We start from the raw sequence: 18,394 nt of genomic DNA on the forward strand, positions 1-18,394 counted from the left end.
TGTCATTAGCTGCTGGTATTTGTTCCCCATAAGGCACAAGACATGTTTGATTGATAATTTGCTCTTTGTGCCGATATTGCAGTATGTTAGAATCTAGGTGTCAAAAACAGGAACAACACCCCAACCAATATAGGAGATGAGGGTTAATTCTCTTATTCATTTCAAGTTCCACATTTCTTTTAGGTATGGTAGAAGAGCATATCTGAACTTCCATGAAGCAATGGTGCATGCCATGATGGCTCGTATCAGTACAGTAATGTGCATTGGTAAATTGGTTTAACATTGGTAAGTACAGCTGAGGCTAATAGGAATGTCATTAGTTTAGCGGGTATAACGGGGCTAAATAAAAAGTTATCACCAATCCTGAGTGGGACGTCATGTCGGTGCTTCATGGCAATCAAAACCAGTAGTGGGAACCTACTAGTAGCGCTAGAACTAAAGGTAGGGGATCAACAAAATCATTAGGATTCATCATCTAAGTCAGAGTGACACATCTAGGAGATGCTGAGATGAAAACGTTGACCGTCTGGTAACACTAGGGGAAAACAAAGTCAGTAGGATTCCTTCACTTGGCACCATCCATATCTGTACCCAGTTCTGTGGCAATCACATTGACACTGCTATCCTAGAGCCATGCAGCCAGCATAGTTAAATCATTTGCAGTAATCTTCGAGGCAGCTGGATCATGATATCATGTGAGAATACATTTTACCAGGCTTCAAGCTTTGCACTTGAGTCTGAATCTCAGTGGATTGGAGTGACTTAATGAGGAACTACAGGCAGCTATGGGCATTGCTTAACGCTAGGTGTGACACAACAGAAGTGACTGTTCATTGGGAAACAACAGTGGCAGCTGCTAAAGAGGTTAGCGTAGATGCTGCTAGCATCGGTTTTATCAAATGTGGAGAGTATTTCTTCAATGACAGAAGAGCAAAGAACGGCACTGAAGACTTTTCTCCATGGAATTTGCTGACTGGCTTTGTTGATCTGGGGTTGAAGAGGGGTTGTGATAGTCAGTGATAGACAGACGGTTCACCCAGTAAACTGTCAAGTATTTCTTTGAAAGTGCTTCCCTTTTTCCACTTTCAAAGGACAACCTTCCATCTGGTTATATTTGCAGCTGAAAGTCAAACTTTTAAACTCAGCAACACATCATAGCATCATCTTACTGATGTATCTACTTCACTTCCCTTAAACAGCAGTATTAAATGTATGACTCAGTGCAGGGCCAATAATGACTTCACTGTTTCAGTTCTCCCACAACCACTGTAGAAGCAGCAGCTACCCTTTTTGAAGCTGTCAGGTCGGGTGCTACAAGTTCATTTCTGGGAAGCCACAGCGGAGGTGATGTGATATCTGTTTCCAGCACATGATAGTCTTTGATTTATTGATAAGCAACAGACTGGAGGCTGTTGTTTTAGACTCCCTGCAGACACTGTGGAACGAATGCTGCTCTTAAAGCATCCAGGTAAGATGGTTTTAATGGTAAAAACCAGTGTGGCTGTTCAGTGGCTGCTGTCAAACCACTTATTAGGGGCTTTAGTATCGAGCTTTTGAAGGTTTTGAAATGCAGATTCCTGCTTTGAAAAGAGCGGTGCGATGTGTTGGTCACCTTAGCGATGAAAGCTTTGGAGTGTCCTTCACCTTTCCCCCTCTCCCGCCTGTTACCCTTCCACTTCCCTCTCTCTTTTATTTGCACTCCCTCCCCCACTTCTCAGTGAACAAACACCCATACCTGAACTCGGGTTTCTCCTTACCTCTCAGGTGGACGGGAAGAGATGGGTGGAGTGGAGAATGAAGGGGGGAGGAGGAGGACATTAAGTGGTCACACTCTGACGGTCAACTAAAGAAGAACTCTTCTCTTCTATCACCTGACCACACTCCAGTGGCATTAAAGTTTCACGGCCGCACAGCAGGAATGTGGCTAGTGCTCCGTCAGGCCTCTTTTGCTTTGGATTATGAAGTAGAGACTGGGGGTGGATGGAGATCCACTTCTTCCAAAAAACCAAAACCTGTGTTTTTTGGAGGAAGAAGCTGGGAGGGGTAGCTGGGAGGGGTAGCTGGGAGGGAAGGAAGGATGAGAGGAAGGCTCATGGAGCAAAGGTCCTGATCTGAGTCTAGTTTTGGAGTAGATAAGATGAGCTCAACAATACTGCCTTTGTCAAGTGATCAGGGTGGGATGCATTTCCCACACAGATCAAGAGTGGGTGCACGGGGAAAGGGAGGGGGGCAACAGGTGAATTCCAGCAGTCAGTCTTTCACAGAGAGAAGCCCTTTGATGGCAAAGCCCCTGCACCAGGTGAAGGAGGAGGCCCAACTCACCAGCCTTTAAATTATTCATCCCTTGTGGTAAATTATTAAACTATTTTTTTTGTCTACTGCTCACTTCCTCCCTTTGTGTGGAGAGAAAACAATGTTTACTGTTGTAGCTTCAGTATTTGGGGCCACCTGATGGTAGAAATTGTTTACATTGCCTATATGTTCACTTAAGGATTGATATGTGCTCATGGTATGGCCACAACTAAAGCTTCATTAAAGACAGAAAATATTGTTTGAATGATGCACTCTCATTTTGTTTCCACAAAAAAAAAAAAAAAAAAAAAAAAAGTGATAACTTCTCAGTGCCTGTGCACCCCTGAAATCTGGAGACCCCATTATCCTAACTTCTTCCACATAGTCTTTCAGGGGGCTGTAGCTGACAGTTTTAAAGCTAGAGTGAAGATATGAAACTATGACCCAATGCCATTGGTTCCAACCATGTTGTCCTAGCTTGTCAGGAAAGGGGATGGACCAACTGGTATGGTCATTTTCAAAGTGGTCTCTTGACCAAGTCATGTTTAAATGTGTGCACACGTTACCCCTGCACATCATGCATTGGGCCACCCAAGTCAAAGTAGAATGGACATGCCCCTGTTCTTGTGTATTATACAGTAAGTTTCTCTACAGTGCAGTAGAGAAGTATTACACTACCTGAAAGAAAATGTCAAATTAGGGATGCAAGTGTAGCTCAATGACCTTTTGGACTATTACCAAAAGGAGGTTTGCAGACAGTGTGAATGAGACCACCTCAAATCAACAAGGATCAGATTGTGAAATTCTTATGTTTCTAATTAGTCAACCACAGTGCCAGCATTATGTCTGTTTACCTTCAGCTCATACCAGATTAGGAACCTAAGAGTTTGAAGCCGATCCAGATAATCCTATGTGCAACTGATACTTTTCTACATTCTCAGTTGTATAAATACCTGGAGTGAAATGGCTTGTTTGCTTTAGAGTTAAGGGCTCAGCATTTTAGTGCACAAGTATCTTCAGGTTTGGCCAGTCCATAAAAGCAAATATGGCTCATGTTAGACACCTACAGCAACAAACAAAAAACTGCTCATGACGGTCCATCTTGTCACTTACAAGTCAAAGCTTTATTGGATTTACAAAATTTAAGCTCTAAAAATCATTTACATCATTACATTTTCCAGAATTTGTAATACAAAATTTTCTAAACTAGTTTACAATCACTTTCAGGCCTACGGAGCCTGGTGTCAAGTATCCATGACATTTTTTTGGGGGGGGGGCGTACAGTGGGCACACTTACACCGGCAATAAAGACAGCAGCCTCAAAGAGACCGGCGGTTTCCCGGAGAAGGGAGATTAATATAGTCCGTGAAGGGCCCCTGCAGAGAACAGCAGGACATGACAAGAGCAGCAGGGCGCGTCCATGGTCGGTGCGTAAAACGGAGGCAGCACTCGGGGCTGCAGTGCGCGCTCCGACAAGACAAATCCCCAAAATAAAGACATTCTTTGGTGAAATCCAAAACGGGACGAAGGGGGATTTCTCATTACTATTAAACTGCTCCTTGAATAACGTTGCGTCCCCGGTCCAGCAGTCTCGGCTGTGCGTGTCCAGTGCCAAGAGCCATCAGTTGTAGTTATTGGGACCAGCCGTGGAGCACAGAGGCTGCGAGTGCCAGCGGGAGCAGCAGCGTGAAGGAGTCCATCCTCCCGGAGCCGTTGATTGTCGTGTTCATCGAGGTGGCTGCCGTCATGGTGGGTTTGCTGGTCCCATTCATATTCATAGTCGTAGTCATGGTCATGTTCATGGGGGCTGTGGTGGAGATCTGGGCCTGGACCACCTGTAACATACAAGACCACATCACGTCCTGTTCTTCCATTTATCACAGTTCGGTATGAATGAGCCGGATATTCCTGCAGACGCGCCTAACAGCAGCTCAGTGTCAAACCTAAAGACGCATCTATGTCCAGCACAGGGTTAAAACTCCTTATTAAAACCACGCACCTCCAAAACTCTACTGCCCCTGACCAACAGCCCCGTGTTCAGCTTTGCTTTTTAGACATGTCCTGTTTTTAAATTTAAAATTTTTAACTTAAGAGAAATCAGCCCACTAATTTCTGGAGTGAAAAATAATAAAAAAAATTCACTAGACATGTTAAAACTCTGGTCCTAAATATACTTTAAGTTATTTATGCAAATGTCCCTTGAATCCTATGAAACCATAGAGGGGTTGGGTTGTTCCTAATGTCCCTACTTGAACCCGCAGACACGGGATCAGATTACAGGGAACAAACTGCATTTTTAGGGTTTTTGTAAAGTCATGTCTGGTTAGGATCAGCCTCATGGCGCCGTATATACTTAATGGTCACTAGTTTACAGCTAAAACACATTTTAGTTGTAATTTAAGGCCATCTGTGACTTTTTAGGAAGCCTACAACAACAAATAAACAATTGTTTAAATTAATCTCCAGCTGAAGTTAGAGACAAACCACATGAGGGCCAGAACCGACCTGTGATGAGAGGAGATGGAGAGCCAGCAGCAGAAGTCCAAGGTGAGCCGGACACATCATCTTCATCTTCATCTTGTTGCGGAGTGTGAACAAAGGCTGGGCTCGCGGTTCCACTCAGGTCCTCCGGTTACTGAAGCTGTGAATGAAACGGGAGATGCAGCCGTGCGCTTTATACCCCCGGTGACATCAGCGGGTACTTAATACCACCTGCCGTAGCCTGCTGCGTTCACGTGCTGTCGGAAATCTATCGCGAGTTGAGCGAAGTTTGCATGAATCGATGAACTGGCTCTAAAATAGGCGCCCAACTGTCCACCCAGTCGGTCATGGTGAGAGAAAGTGTTAACTTTATAATATCCTGCATTCTTCTTAATGCTGCGCGCCTGGTGGTGTGTTCACGTACCAGTGTGAAGCTATGGCATTAGGCAGTTCAGGCGTCTGTTCAACAGTTTGAACAACATTAGCTCCACAATCACAGAATATTTAAAACAATGTAAATATTCGTAATAAATAAAATGTGGCCTATTAGTGTTTGTTTAGTTTTACGACTGTGGAGTTGTAGTGACTTACTGGGCAGTGAAAACATTATTATAGAAACAGAGACAGTAGTAAACCCATCAGTGTCAAGACGGACACAATTGCATACGCACAATTCGATTCCGATTGAAACCTTCAAAATAAAACACCTAAAACAGACTTGTGTTTCTGTCCACCCCATTGACTGTACTGTATATGTGTATATTATGTATGCAGATACTATCCACATCCGTACTAATATAAATTAATAGAAATATTGCTATATTTTTTTTAAAAGCCTGTTATTAATTATTTTCACCTTATTTTCATAATTTCTGTTTATTATTATTATTATTCTTATCTTTATATCATATTGTGTGTATATATATGTATAGCTATACATATACAGTCAATGCTTTATATCTTACATTTATTTATTTTTATTTCCTTTTACGTTTCCTTAAATGTTTTATTCATGTTTTAGTTATGTAAATTAAAACACTGAAGAATATGGAGGTCCACTGAACAGAAGTGACACAAGAGAGAAGTAAATTCCACCAGTGTAAATATATATATATATATATATATATATATATATATATATATATATATATATTTATATATACTATATATTACTACTATAATAATATACATGCACACAACAACAGCTCGAGCACAATTCAAACTATTCCATATTAGTAAGTGCATTGTTTCCCTTAAGGATGGATAAATAGCGTCCTCCAGTGACCGGTTGCACCGCAAAAAATGCGACTAATTCGATTACAGTTGACCCAACGGGGTATCCGTAGTTGTCCTCTCAACAGGTTCTTCCGGGGAAACCCAGACGAAGAAGAAGAAGAAGAAGAAGAAGAAGAAGAAGGGCTGACTACAACAACACGGTGCCTGCATATTGTCACAACTCAGAAACAACCGAACAGTTTTCAGTTTTCAGGCCAAAGAGCTGTGTCGCCTCTCCATGCTGCTGTGCCGGGTTTCGGCAGTGAGCCAGACGCTAGCGAGATGGGGACGGAGGTCACAACGGGGAGGAGGCGGCCTCCTCCTCCACCGTGCTCTCTCCTTCACCTCCAGCCGCTGGCAGGATGTGAGTTCGGGGGAAGGCAGCGCTCAGCCCGCGGAGGCAGCCTCTGCTCAGCGACTGTACCGAGACACAGTGCTCCTTCCCCGGACTGACTTCCCCATGAAACTGACCGGACAGAAGCTTCTGGAGCGAGAACTCGAGATACAGAAGGTAGGCTGACGACGCTCCACTCAAAAAAACGTCAAGTTAACTTCCCCCGCTTGCTGACAGCTGGGCACACATTGTAGCCCATGACTTAAAGTGTTATACATTAAATGAGGAGTCATTCTTCAATTCGGCATGCATCAGATGCGTCGGAGAGGCAGTTATTTCCCCCTTTGCACCCACAGTGTAAGACGGACAGGCATGTTTCTGGACTTAGGCAGACTAAAAATAGTGTCATATAATAGCTGAAATATTGACTAAGGTTTGGTGACACATAACTAAGTGACATATCACCTGGTGCGTTTGTGCATAAATAGTTGCACAACAGAAATCCACAGTATCTTTATGGTTAAGCACTGTTACAGACATATTATTAATGCTTTGTTTTTGCCATTTTGTCAAAAATGTAAATACTTTTTACAGGAGTGTGGATTTGCAGATTTGTACTCCTGGCAGAGAGAGAGGAAGGTCAAGAAGGAGTTCTGTCTTCATGATGGGCCCCCTTATGCAAATGGAGACCCTCATGTAGGACATGCACTCAATAAGGTGAGCAGTTAACAGTGTGCTTGTAATGTGTCAGTTATTCCCTACTGTTATTGTGCATTTTTATCAGATTCTAATCACTGGCTTAGTCACTCTGCCAAAATGATTCTTCAATCCACTGTATATTGTCTAATCCAGATCCTGAAAGACATCCGTAACCGTTTTGAGATGCTGAGGGGGCGACAGGTCCACTACATACCAGGCTGGGACTGCCATGGCCTCCCCATCGAGCTGAAGGCTCTGGGGGAGATGGGGACCAGCGGCCTCAGCCCGCTGCAGATCAGACAGAAAGGTAACGGTGGACCGAAAGCTGGATGAACATGAGGCCTGTTACATTTACAGCTGCTGTAATGAGTTGTTTATCACCACGTGCAGCACGGGCGTTTGCAGAGGCGGCCATAGCTCGTCAGAAGGCTGCTTTCCAGCGCTGGGGGGTGATGGCTGACTGGGACCAGTGCTACTACACGTATGATGGGGCCTATGAGGCTGCTCAGCTGAAAGTGTTCCAGGAGATGCACAGCAAGGTGGGCAATGATGTGCTCTCATGTCCTGTTTTCATTAGACACTCACATATTTTTTAACCCACTTTGTTGTTCTTCAGGGCTTCATCTATCAGGACTACAAGCCAATCTTCTGGTCTCCTTCATCAAGGTACTGACTTAACATTCTTAATGCAGGGGTTACTGCATACATGTTTTTAGTGATTCTGCTACTCCTGTATGCTTTAATCCTGTGTCTGTGGCTCTGTAGAACGGCCCTGGCAGAGGCAGAGTTAGAGTACAATGCTGATCATGTGAGCAGAGCCATCTATGCCACTTTCCCCCTGATCACACTGCCGCCTAAGATTGCCTCAGAAGCAGGTAACACACACACACACACACACACACACACAGGTAATTCAGAGCTTTTTTAAAAGATTTTACTCCTGACTGGTTGGGGAATCTCTTTAACAGTGTATGGTTTGTGTTCCTCAGCAGGTCTGGAAAGTGTCTCTGTGCTGGTGTGGACCACCCAGCCTTGGACCATTCCTGCCAACCAGGCTGTGTGCTACATGCCCAACGCCCAGTGAGTACCTGCATCAGAAAATGACGTACTGAGCTCTCTGTTTGCACATATGGCTGAACTTTCACTGATGAGGATGTACTTTGTGAGACTTAGCTATCCATTCAGCTCAGGCTGTTGCAATATTGCTTCTTTCCCTTTTTGGTTGCTGTTATTGCTATTATTAGTTTTACCTTAGTATACCTAAACTTGCAGCTGAGTGTATATTGACTTTTTAATTAAATTTTTTAACCTTTGTGTTTAATAAAGAATTGTGACTCAGATATGTACTAAGCTGGATATTTTACAGTTAAGAAAAATAAACTCTTGAAAAGCTTATATTCAAGAGCAATTTCAGTTCTTTAACAAAGTGTTTCTAAATGACTTCATATGTAGCATGTGCCTTGTGATTGCAGGTACTCCGTGTTGAAGAGGGCAGACAACTCTCAGCTGCTCTTAGTGGCCACTGAGCGCGCAGCCAGCGTAGCTGCACTGCTGGGCACAGAGCTGGAGAGTGTGGGGACCTTCACAGGTAATACACACACACACACACACACACACACACACACACACACACCATTGTTTCCTCTAGGATTTTTTTTAGCAGTGGGGGCAGGCCCGTCCGAACACCCCCCCTCCCCACGTCACGCCGGCAAACATTTTACGTATGGAACAGAACTGACACTTCGCTGTGACACAAACAAGTACATTTACCGTTTTAATGTTTCCAGATGTTTGATATCAGGACGTTGAGCTGAGAACTGACAAGTTGAACGTTGTCCAATTAAAACGGACCCACGGTAGGATCATTTAAAAGACAACCGTGACTACATTGTGCGTCTGCCCCATTTCTGATACCGTGGTGGCAGAAATTTAACAGCGGCGGGCCGCCGCTCCAAAATCAGCATAGAGGAAACACTGCACACACACACACACACACAGAGCAATCTTCAGGGTGTGTTGTCAGTTACAAAGATATTCATGCTACTGTCCCCTGTCCTTCTGTTCCAAGGCTCCCAACTTGAGGGTGGGATCTGCAAACATCCCACAATTCCTGACAAGGAAGTGCCACTTTTGCCTGCCAATCATGTGACTATGGCAAAAGGCACAGGATTGGTCCACACAGCACCAGCTCACGGCATGGAGGATTACAGTGTGGCTTCACAGTTTAAACTGTCTGTGGTAGGTTCTATTTATTAAACAATCTGGAATCAAGGTTGTTGGAACAATTCAAGGTTTTATAGTTCACAATAAACTCCTTACTAATTTGTAAAGAAAAGTTATAAAAGTAATAAGTTGTTTTAGTTATTTATCAAGAAAAAAAGCAATAATGGGTTGACATAACATGGTTAAACATGCTTTGTGCTGCTATGTAATTGTATGTGGGTTATTTCTCCTCCCAAAGGAGTGTATGGTGGATGAGGACGGCAAGTTCACTGAACTGGCGGGACCTGAGCTACAGAATCTGTCTGTGATGACCGAAGGGACAGACAAAGGTAAATAAATACAAATACACTCTCCAGTGTGGATGTGTGAGTGCATTGTGAGAGGTTGTGCTGTTTTTCATATCTTTGCCTGTGACTTATGTTTGTTAGTGATTTCCATGCTGAAGGACTGTGGGGCTCTGGTGAAGGAGGAGCAGTGTGTCCACAGTTACCCATATGACTGGAGGACAAAGCAGCCTGTCGTCATCAGGCCCAGCAAACAGTGGTTTATCAACACAGCGTCGCTTAAAGAGAAGGCCAAGGTAGGGCTGGAAGAGACATCATAGTTTTTGTCGAGCTCCTCTATCTGCTTGGAAGACATAATCTGTTCCTGCTGCACAGAATGTGATGCAGGTTGTGTTTCCTGGAAGAAATGTGGTTTATGTTTCAAGGAGTGGACTCGCTTCACATTTACTGTGTGTGTGTGTGTGTGTGTGTGTGTGTGTGTGTGTGTGTGTGTGTGTCTGTGTGTCTGTTTCTGTGTCTGTGTGTCTGTGTGTCTGTGTGTGTGTGTGTGTGTCTGTGTGTCCAGGATGCATTGCAGAAGGTGCGTGTTTTGCCAGAGTCGGCACGGGGCAGCCTGCTGGCCATGCTGGACAGACGGACCTACTGGTGCATCTCCAGACAGCGAAGCTGGGGCGTCCCAATCCCGGTCTTCTACCACAGAGAGACTGGAGATCCTCTCATCAACAAGTAAGCTGATACCGAGCACCTAATGCAGACAAACAGGCCCGTTCACATGCTTGTACACAAAAATGCTACATCCACGGTCACATTTTTAGAGGTATTGCAGACAAACACTAAGCCTCTTTTATAGACACACACACACACACACACAGATATATGTTAAATAATAAACATTCTCCTTGTCTCCGGCCTCTGCAGACACACAGTGTCCCATATAGCAACGCTCTTCAAAGAGAAGGGTAGTGACTGTTGGTGGGAGCTTCCTATTGAGACTTTGCTGCCAGCAGAGGTGCTCAAGAAGGTGAGTATAGTGTGCTATGTTTTTTTCAGCCTGGCAATTGATAGACACTAATTACTTAGAACTGCATTAATAAAGTCAAATGTAAAGGACAACGGATGCAAATGAGCTCTTAGCTAAGACTGGTGCAGTTACTTTTAATTGTGCGCTGTCCCTGCAAAAATAGACAAATAAAATAAATAAAAATGTTTGTACTTCCAGTTACCTCTCTACTCTACACCTTTAGAGAAAAGGCAAACAAATACTAGAATAAATTGTATTTTAAAAAATGAAAAGCTTCAGTCTATTAAAAACCCCCTCAGTGTGAAAGCCTTTTGTAAACATGTCAAAAGCTACAACAGGGGGCCATCATCCTGTTCATTATCATTTCTTTGTGTGTCAGAGTAAAGCAGGTCCAGTGACTGACTACGTTCGGGGAGTAGACATCCTAGACATCTGGTTTGACAGCGGAGCATCATGGGCTGCTGTACTAGAAGGTACATTTGAAGTTTCTTGAATCTGTCCTGTTACATATATCACACGAAGTACAAATAGATCTAGTGAATTTTGGTGAATCAGCGTCTGTGATGAATGCTAATAGATACAAGTTTGCAGAATGGATGTGTGAGATTTTATATTGTACATGGATGTGATGACGCCGCTCTTTTACACTTCCCTCTCCACTGATACTGTTGTTGTTCTCAGAGTAGCAGCAGTTAATTCTCCAGCTCACTTCAGTCACTGCCAGCTTTCAAAAGGCCTTTAATCGAGTGTCCTTTCATTAGTTTTATTGTAGAGAAAGCTACTTACACCTGCCTCACGTAGTCCTATTAAGTTGCTTTGCGAAGTGTATCGTAAGCAGTGGTTTGCTGACCACAGACCTGGATTAGAAGGCAGTGCAGGCTCAGCATACCAGGGTCACCATTAGTAGAACTGCAGACAATAACATCAGCGACCCACCTTAAGCTAATCTAGCAGTAAGTCTTCAAACCTTACATACATCACAAAAGTGTGCCAGTGTGGTATCATTTTGTTTGACGAAGAAGTGTGTTATGAATCTTTTTTTTTTTTTTTTTTTTAATCCACAGCAGAAAATGTTCCCCTCAACAAGTTAGTCTGGTAGCCTCAAACACTGAAGCAAGCTGTGAAAAAAACGCACTTTTGTTGACTTATTTGGTGGAATTCTCTTGACACAAGTGTTTTTAATCATGCCAGCAGTGTGGCTCTATGGACGGTCCACTACCACGGTCCAGTTTGAAATATGTAAACGGCTTCGTATTGGATGGCTAATAGACAGGGACAGCTATTATAGCAGTCTGTTCCTCTCAGGACTTTGGTGTCCCCTTCACTCCCCTTTTTTGTGAAACGTCTCGACAAGTACTGGTTGGATTGACATGAAACTTTGTAGTACAGACACACAGAGCAGCTAGCATAGCTGTAGACTTTTCTTCTTGTAGTCACAAGTGGACCTGTTCACTGTCGCTGTTTGTCATTTCCAGAGGAGATGGAGGGAGACACTGTGGAGCCTGAGTCACATCTCAGCTGGCTCCCCGCTCCGCTTCGCAAACCTCTGGTCCCAGGTTATTAGATCATGCACCTGCTGTGGCAAACACAGCAGTCTTTGTCTTCTAACATGTCTTCAGCCTTCTCTGTCTTTGTTTCTCAGGCTCTTACTCCTGCTGCGTCTCATTCTGCTCATACGTCCTCTTTGTGTTTTCAGATGCTCTTGGATACGTTGTAATTATAAGTTCAACACATAAATGGGATGTGTTATATTCAGAGTTGGTTACGACGCCAGATGAATATCTCCTTTTCACTCTGCAGAAGTCGGCACTTCTCCAGTGTCTGAGTACTGGAAACAGACATTCTAGTCGCAATTCAGTAAATTAATACCAAAGGCATTTGAGTGTGCGATGAGGAGTATTTAAGAAAACCAAATGTGGAAGGAGGAGATTACGAGGAACTCTTCAAGTCAGCATGAATCTCAACCCCTCCTCTCTTTCTCTCTGTCTTTTGCATGCAGGAAATATACAGAGCGCCCTGCACTGTGACAGTTTGCTTCTTTTTCCAGGATTGGCTGAAACTCTGCACTTCTCTGCTCTCTGTTTTGTCTGTGGATTGGTTCCGATGGACGAGGCTGAAAGTTGTCTGTGCATGTAATGCGATGGCTACGATACCTGTAACTTGTCTTGAGCGATGGTCACTTTTAAGTGTAGTCCTTGCACACATGATGGGCTGTTGCAATTTTACAACTAACACTGGTTGGTTTCTCTTGTCTTTTCCAGACCCTTCTGTTTTCTGGGACATTCACTAACTATTATGTTTAGCTAATTTTTGTGACGTGAGTGTACAGGTGACTTTATTCACCCCTCTTCTCTCTGCAACATGCCCTCGTCCTGCAGAGTCAGACTCCAGAGCAGATGCATATGTGGAAGGGAAGGACCAGATTGGAGGCTGGTTTCAGTCCTCGCTGCTGACCAGCGTAGCCGTCAGGAACAAGGCACCTTACAAGTGAGTGTCTCATCCTCTCACTGTGGTATGCACCAGGACTGAATGACTGTAGATGACTCTGTGTGCCAGATACATAGCAGAAATATATTGAATTGTAAGTACCATGGCAATACAACAGATTGCAATGAAGTGGATGGACATTTTTTCTTTCTTTCTGTTATTAAAGTTTTTATTCATTTGAACAGACCACCTCGAGTTCTAATCCATCCAAAGGCTGTTGATAAATGCACATACCCCCAAAAAAACAAAAAACAAAATAAACACTCAGCAACAATAGCAACATAACCAGATCATCTCAGTGATGACACCCCAAATGGCACATGGGTAAAATAAAATAAATTAAAAAAAACATACAAAACAATCAAATTAAGAAATAATAAATACATTTGTGTATACTGTCATTATTTCATAAAATATAACTTTGCTTAACTCATTGTATTTCCTTTTGCATGATTGATTTGAGCTGTAGAAAGTTCCAGAGAGACGATGTCTACTAATGAGAGGGTCCATTGGGAGATCTGGAGTTTATGAGGAGGTTTCAACCTTAATACTAACAGTCTTTTTGTGGCTGTCAGACCTAAAAGCAGAAGTATTCTCTGAGATTTGGAGACATTAATTACTGAATCATCATTTAGAAGTAAGACATTAGGTAAAATAGGATTAGTAGTTCCTGTGATATCACATAACACAGTATATAACTCTAGACCAAAAATAGTCTGACATTATTTGCATATAGGTTCCCACTTCATTAATATTACATAATGTACAGATGGGCGTGGGACAAAGGTTGAATTGAAGGTGTTTCCTAGGGGTCAAATAGAAAAAGCGGTCCTCTTACAGTAATCATTTTCATCATTGACTCTAGCTATATGATTTTTCTAACATGAATGAAAGCATCTGGTGGACATTGCTTTAGCCTTAAATAAGCTTGGGATTTGTCATTGGTGCAACTGATAGTGAGAAGTTTATCAGTTTAAGGTTACTGAAACTGTTAAACTTCAAAGAAGCCTGAACTTCAAGGGCTACACCAGTGATTTGTTCTGGAACTTTTATAAAGGAGAAAGTAAAATAAGATATCCTAATTTTTGAGTGTGTGTGTGTCTGTCTGTCTGTCTGTCTGTCTGTCTGTCTGTCTGTGTAGGTCTCTGGTGGTCCACGGCTTCGCTGTCAGTGAGAAAGGAGAGAAGATGTCCAAGTCTGTGGGCAATGTTGTGGATCCTGATGCAGTCATTAATGGAGGGAAGGTAAGGTGCCGGCCTCTGGGAAACTGTCCTGAAACTTAAATTTTATCAGGAGTCACTAAAACTTTTATAAAGATAACTTATAAAAGTCGCTTATAAAGTCGCTCTAGAGCCTCACCATCTCAGATCAACACAATGGGTGCTACCGCTGACCAGACTCCATTGACAAAACCAGTCGTTTTACCTAGCTGATAATAGCAGAAAAAAACACTTTAAACTGGACAGAAACAAAATAAAACTCAACAGAATTGTCTTTGTTAGTCTTTCCAACAATCACCAACTCTTGTTTGGTCCAAATAAATCATTAATGTACGAGTTAAATGAGAAAATAACCCCGAAACGGGCTGCAGTGCCCTGTAACGTTAGCTACTCCTTGGAGACAAATACAACAAAGTACATTCACTAACTGCTTGTTTCTGCCACTGACAGACTCAGATTGTTATTCTGAGTGTCTGACAGCATTATGGAAAGGATCCCTACAGACATAGAGCTTTTGTTTAACCAGAAACAGTTATATCACTGTCACTCAGCACCAGACTCCATAGAGAAAAACAGAATTTTACCTTGCAGAACATTGTACCATTGTAACTTCATTCAAATTGGACAAAAACAAAATAAAAGTCACCAAAACAGTCTTTGTTAGTCTTTCCACTGTTCCATCAATCACCAACTCTGGTTTGGTCAAAAATAAATCCTGAATTCACAGATGTAGATGAGAAAAAAAGGCTTTTTGTTTATCTATTTTCAGGACCCCAGTATGCCAGCCTACGGGGCAGATGTGCTGCGTTGGTGGGTGGCGGAGTCAAACGTCTTCTCTGAGGTTCAGATCGGACCCTCTGCACTCAACTCAGCCAGAGACGGCATCGGCAAGGTACCAGTGCAGTAAGGACGCAGTTGCAAGTGAGTGTTTTATTTTTTTGGAACGATACGGCTTTCACACTCTGGCCACATTTCTCTCCCAGTTGAGGAACACTCTGAAGTTCCTGCTCGGGAACCTGCAGGGCTTCGACCCCCGCGTGCAGGCTGTGGACCCCAAAGAGATGCACTACATTGATCAGTACATGCTGCACTTGCTCCGCGAGTACAGCATCAAGGTAGAACTTGTTCATCTAAGTCCACACAGAGCCAGCTGCTGACTGACGTGAGGTTACTGATGTGTGTGTGTGTGTGTGTATACGCGTGTGTGTGTGTGTTTGTGTGTATTTGCAGGTGACAGATGCCTACAGTGAGTTTGATGCTGGCAGGGCCATCCGTGTCCTCCAGGCCTTCATCGCCAGAGACGTCTCCAGCTTGTACTTCAGCATCATCAAAGACAGGTCCACAACACGAAAGCCACTCTTGGTTTAGCTGTGTCTGTGTCCTGCTTGTGGCTTTACTTTGTCTTAAGTTTCTGTTAAACTCTGTCTTTGTTCTTCTGTCCTTTTATTTCTGCCCTTTTCAATCAGGTTGTACTGTGATCCAAAGGACTCGTTGGGCAGAAGATCATGTCAGACGGTTTTAGAGGAAGTCCTAGATGGAGTGACCAGATCCATAGCCCCCATCCTGCCACATCTAGCTGAGGAGGTCTATCTGCACGCACCAGGACATGACCGTATGTGCCCGTATGTTTGTGCTGTCAGAATATTGAGGTTACCCCTTATGACTGTGACCATCTGTTCGTATATTTTTGTTCACTTGCTAACAAATGCATTCTTCAACTGTAATTGTTTCTGCAGAAGGGGAGACGTTATTCAAGAGCGGCTGGATCAAAAGCAGTTCTGTGTGGCGGCGACCGGGATTGGAGGAGGCAGTGGAAGGGGCGTGTGCTATCAGGGACTCCTTCCTGTCCTCCATTCCAGGCAAAAACGCAGCCCAGTATGACCTCACCGTTGCCATTGAACCCGGTTTGCTGTTTGAACTCATGGAGGTAAATCAAACCAAACATATCTGAGACTGAGACTGGTGATATTTATACGATTGAAACTAATTGAAACCAACTTTGTTTTTTCACTTCAAAACAAAAATCTGTTGGCTGCATAATACACTGACCTTTTTAACTGGTGGATGAAATGAAACAGTCTCAACTTAATACTGATGCCTCTGTATGACCTACATAAACAAAGGAGATCCTCAGTGAGCAGATTTCCAAATTCTATAGTTATTCTTAGTGCCTGCCATCGGGTCAGATTTGGTAGATTCCCCTTGAAATTAGTGAAATGAGGCAGTAGAAACACTACCGCTTTTGTCTGTGATAAAAGAGGAAATGATCCACTAAATGGGTTGCAAATATTATCTTATGTGTTGTTTGCTTACATAACACTACATTAATAAAATACCTGGCTAGAGCTATAATAATATAGTATATTTTTACTGGTAATGTAACATCTTTAAAATATTATAATACTAATAATTGTTATAAAAATAAAATATGCTACGTCCATGTTTGAAGTATCCAATAGAATGACATTATGTAATGAATTGTACGTGTCTTTTATATTTCTATATGTGTATTTAAAGGCTCAATATTAATAGAAACTCCTTCTGTCCCCCTCTACACTCCCAGTCTCTCCAAGAGGAACCCTCCTCCACCACCTCGCAGCTGGTTGAGCTGATGATGGTGGCGCGGGTCAACCTGACCAGTAAGCTACCCCGCGACCTGCCCTCAGATGCCCTGCTGAGCCACGGTACCTTCCTCATCAACCTGGAAGGTGAGGACCGTCAGCACTAAGCTAGTGATGCAAATGTTAACCAAGTTTGTGGGATGTCATACTTCCTAACACTGGCAGTGTCAGGGCCCTGGTGCTGTTGGTTACACGAGGCATGTATGAGTAATGAATTAGCCAGCTCTCTTTTGGTTTTCCTCAAGTTTCTTGATATCATAAAAATTACTCTCTTTTAATGGCATGGATTACCATGGCAACCCATGCTGCAGGTTTCAAGAGGATCAGAAAAAAACCTGAACTCTTATAAAGTTGGGGGATTCAAAGGAGAAAATTGAATCAATCAAAATTGAAGCAGCAGAGGTTGATATCCTGACTTTTGGGTCAAGCTCCAAAACCACTTGATCCTACATTTCCCATAATGCAACCCCACTATGACTATGTGTATTTTTCCTCTCTGTTGTGTTAAAGTTCATACATAAACATAAAAAAAAGCACCAAAGTGTAACCGTTTGTGACAGTTGGAAATGCCAACCTCCTATTGGAAAGACATCAATAAGCAGCGACTTCCAGTTTGCTCAGTGTGTGTGTGTGTATCCCGTCAGGTGGTGTTATCCGTGAGGACAGTGCCTACAGTATAGCAGTGGTACCCACCTCTGCTGCCCGGTGCCCGCGGTGCCGGCGATACACTGCAGAGTCAGCAGACTGCCTGTGCCCGCGCTGCCAGTCCGCTGTTTCACAGGCTCACTGACGGGCCAGACATCGCGTCAGCGTGACGACCAGCGAACACCACCTTGGCTGTTTTGTTTCCCCGCTGGATATAGACCAGGTTTTACGATGCCTGTCTCTATTATCTGAGAGTTGTGACACTAACTCTGAATCAACTATCCTCACTCTGGTAAGAGAACCTGCAGGTTGGCACAGGGCTGCACTGTAATGGCCTAACAGCAGATAAGTGTACTGTTCCTCAATGTGCTTCAGATTTCACTGTTTCGCACTCACTGTACACTTTCCTAGAACAGCAGGTGAAGCTTATATGTCCAAGGCTGCGGCATGAATGTGCTGCTTATACATTCGGTCTTATGCCACCAAGAAACTGATACAGCATGAGCTAGATTGTTTACTGTATATATAATTGGGAATTGAATATATTGACTTGATTTTCAGTCTAGAATGGTTGCCATTCAGAGGGTGTATGTGTTTTTTTTTATGCGTAAATACATGGAAAAGAAATTCACTACCATGAGTCACTGTGTGACAACAGTATAACAGAATTTATATTGGATGTGGGTAAATTCTGTAAACGCCTACTTTATATAATAAAGCCTGTTCCTCGTCAACTTTCCCATAAAATTGAAGGTGTGTGGAAAGATATCTCTAAGTTATAAATAAATGGAGTTGTATCTGAACATGTTATG

At 43.1% G+C, this 18,394-nt stretch overlaps 1 protein-coding gene across 3 annotated transcripts; it reads left to right on the plus strand.

Moving 5' to 3' along the window:
- Positions 1-6,125: 6,125 nt before the first annotated feature.
- On the plus strand, positions 6,126-18,385 carry iars2 (isoleucyl-tRNA synthetase 2, mitochondrial). Of its 3 annotated transcripts, none has more exons than XM_051396278.1 (24): positions 6,126-6,559; positions 6,977-7,099; positions 7,235-7,388; positions 7,472-7,620; positions 7,698-7,747; positions 7,847-7,956; positions 8,071-8,161; positions 8,554-8,669; positions 9,150-9,319; positions 9,543-9,633; positions 9,733-9,884; positions 10,154-10,314; positions 10,507-10,609; positions 10,989-11,082; positions 12,085-12,165; positions 12,988-13,096; positions 14,238-14,340; positions 15,086-15,208; positions 15,300-15,431; positions 15,547-15,653; positions 15,783-15,928; positions 16,053-16,243; positions 16,880-17,024; positions 17,582-18,385. In XM_051396278.1, exons 1-24 carry the CDS (start codon positions 6,287-6,289, stop codon positions 17,725-17,727), a joined length of 3,120 nt encoding a protein of 1,039 aa, XP_051252238.1. In that variant the 5' UTR covers positions 6,126-6,286; the 3' UTR covers positions 17,728-18,385. The 3 variants fall into 3 exon arrangements, with proteins under 3 accessions (XP_051252238.1, XP_051252239.1, XP_051252240.1); XM_051396279.1 differs by having other exon boundaries at positions 8,074-8,161; XM_051396280.1 differs by lacking the exon at positions 12,085-12,165.
- The last annotated feature ends 9 nt before the right edge of the window (positions 18,386-18,394 follow it).

Source organism: Dicentrarchus labrax, unplaced genomic scaffold (assembly GCF_905237075.1).
Source record: "Dicentrarchus labrax unplaced genomic scaffold, dlabrax2021, whole genome shotgun sequence".
Classification (NCBI taxonomy): Eukaryota; Metazoa; Chordata; class Actinopteri; family Moronidae; genus Dicentrarchus; species Dicentrarchus labrax.

Excerpts from the sequence above, each read along its gene's own strand:
- iars2 (XM_051396278.1), top strand. The coding sequence starts at position 6,287 with ATGCTGCTGTGCCGGGTTTCGGCAGTGAGCCAGACGCTAGCGAGATGG. Across the intron at positions 12,166-12,987 it reads TCGCAAACCTCTGGTCCCAG|AGTCAGACTCCAGAGCAGAT; the intron begins GTTATTAGATCA and ends CTCGTCCTGCAG. Across the intron at positions 13,097-14,237 it reads AGGAACAAGGCACCTTACAA|GTCTCTGGTGGTCCACGGCT; the intron begins GTGAGTGTCTCA and ends CTGTCTGTGTAG.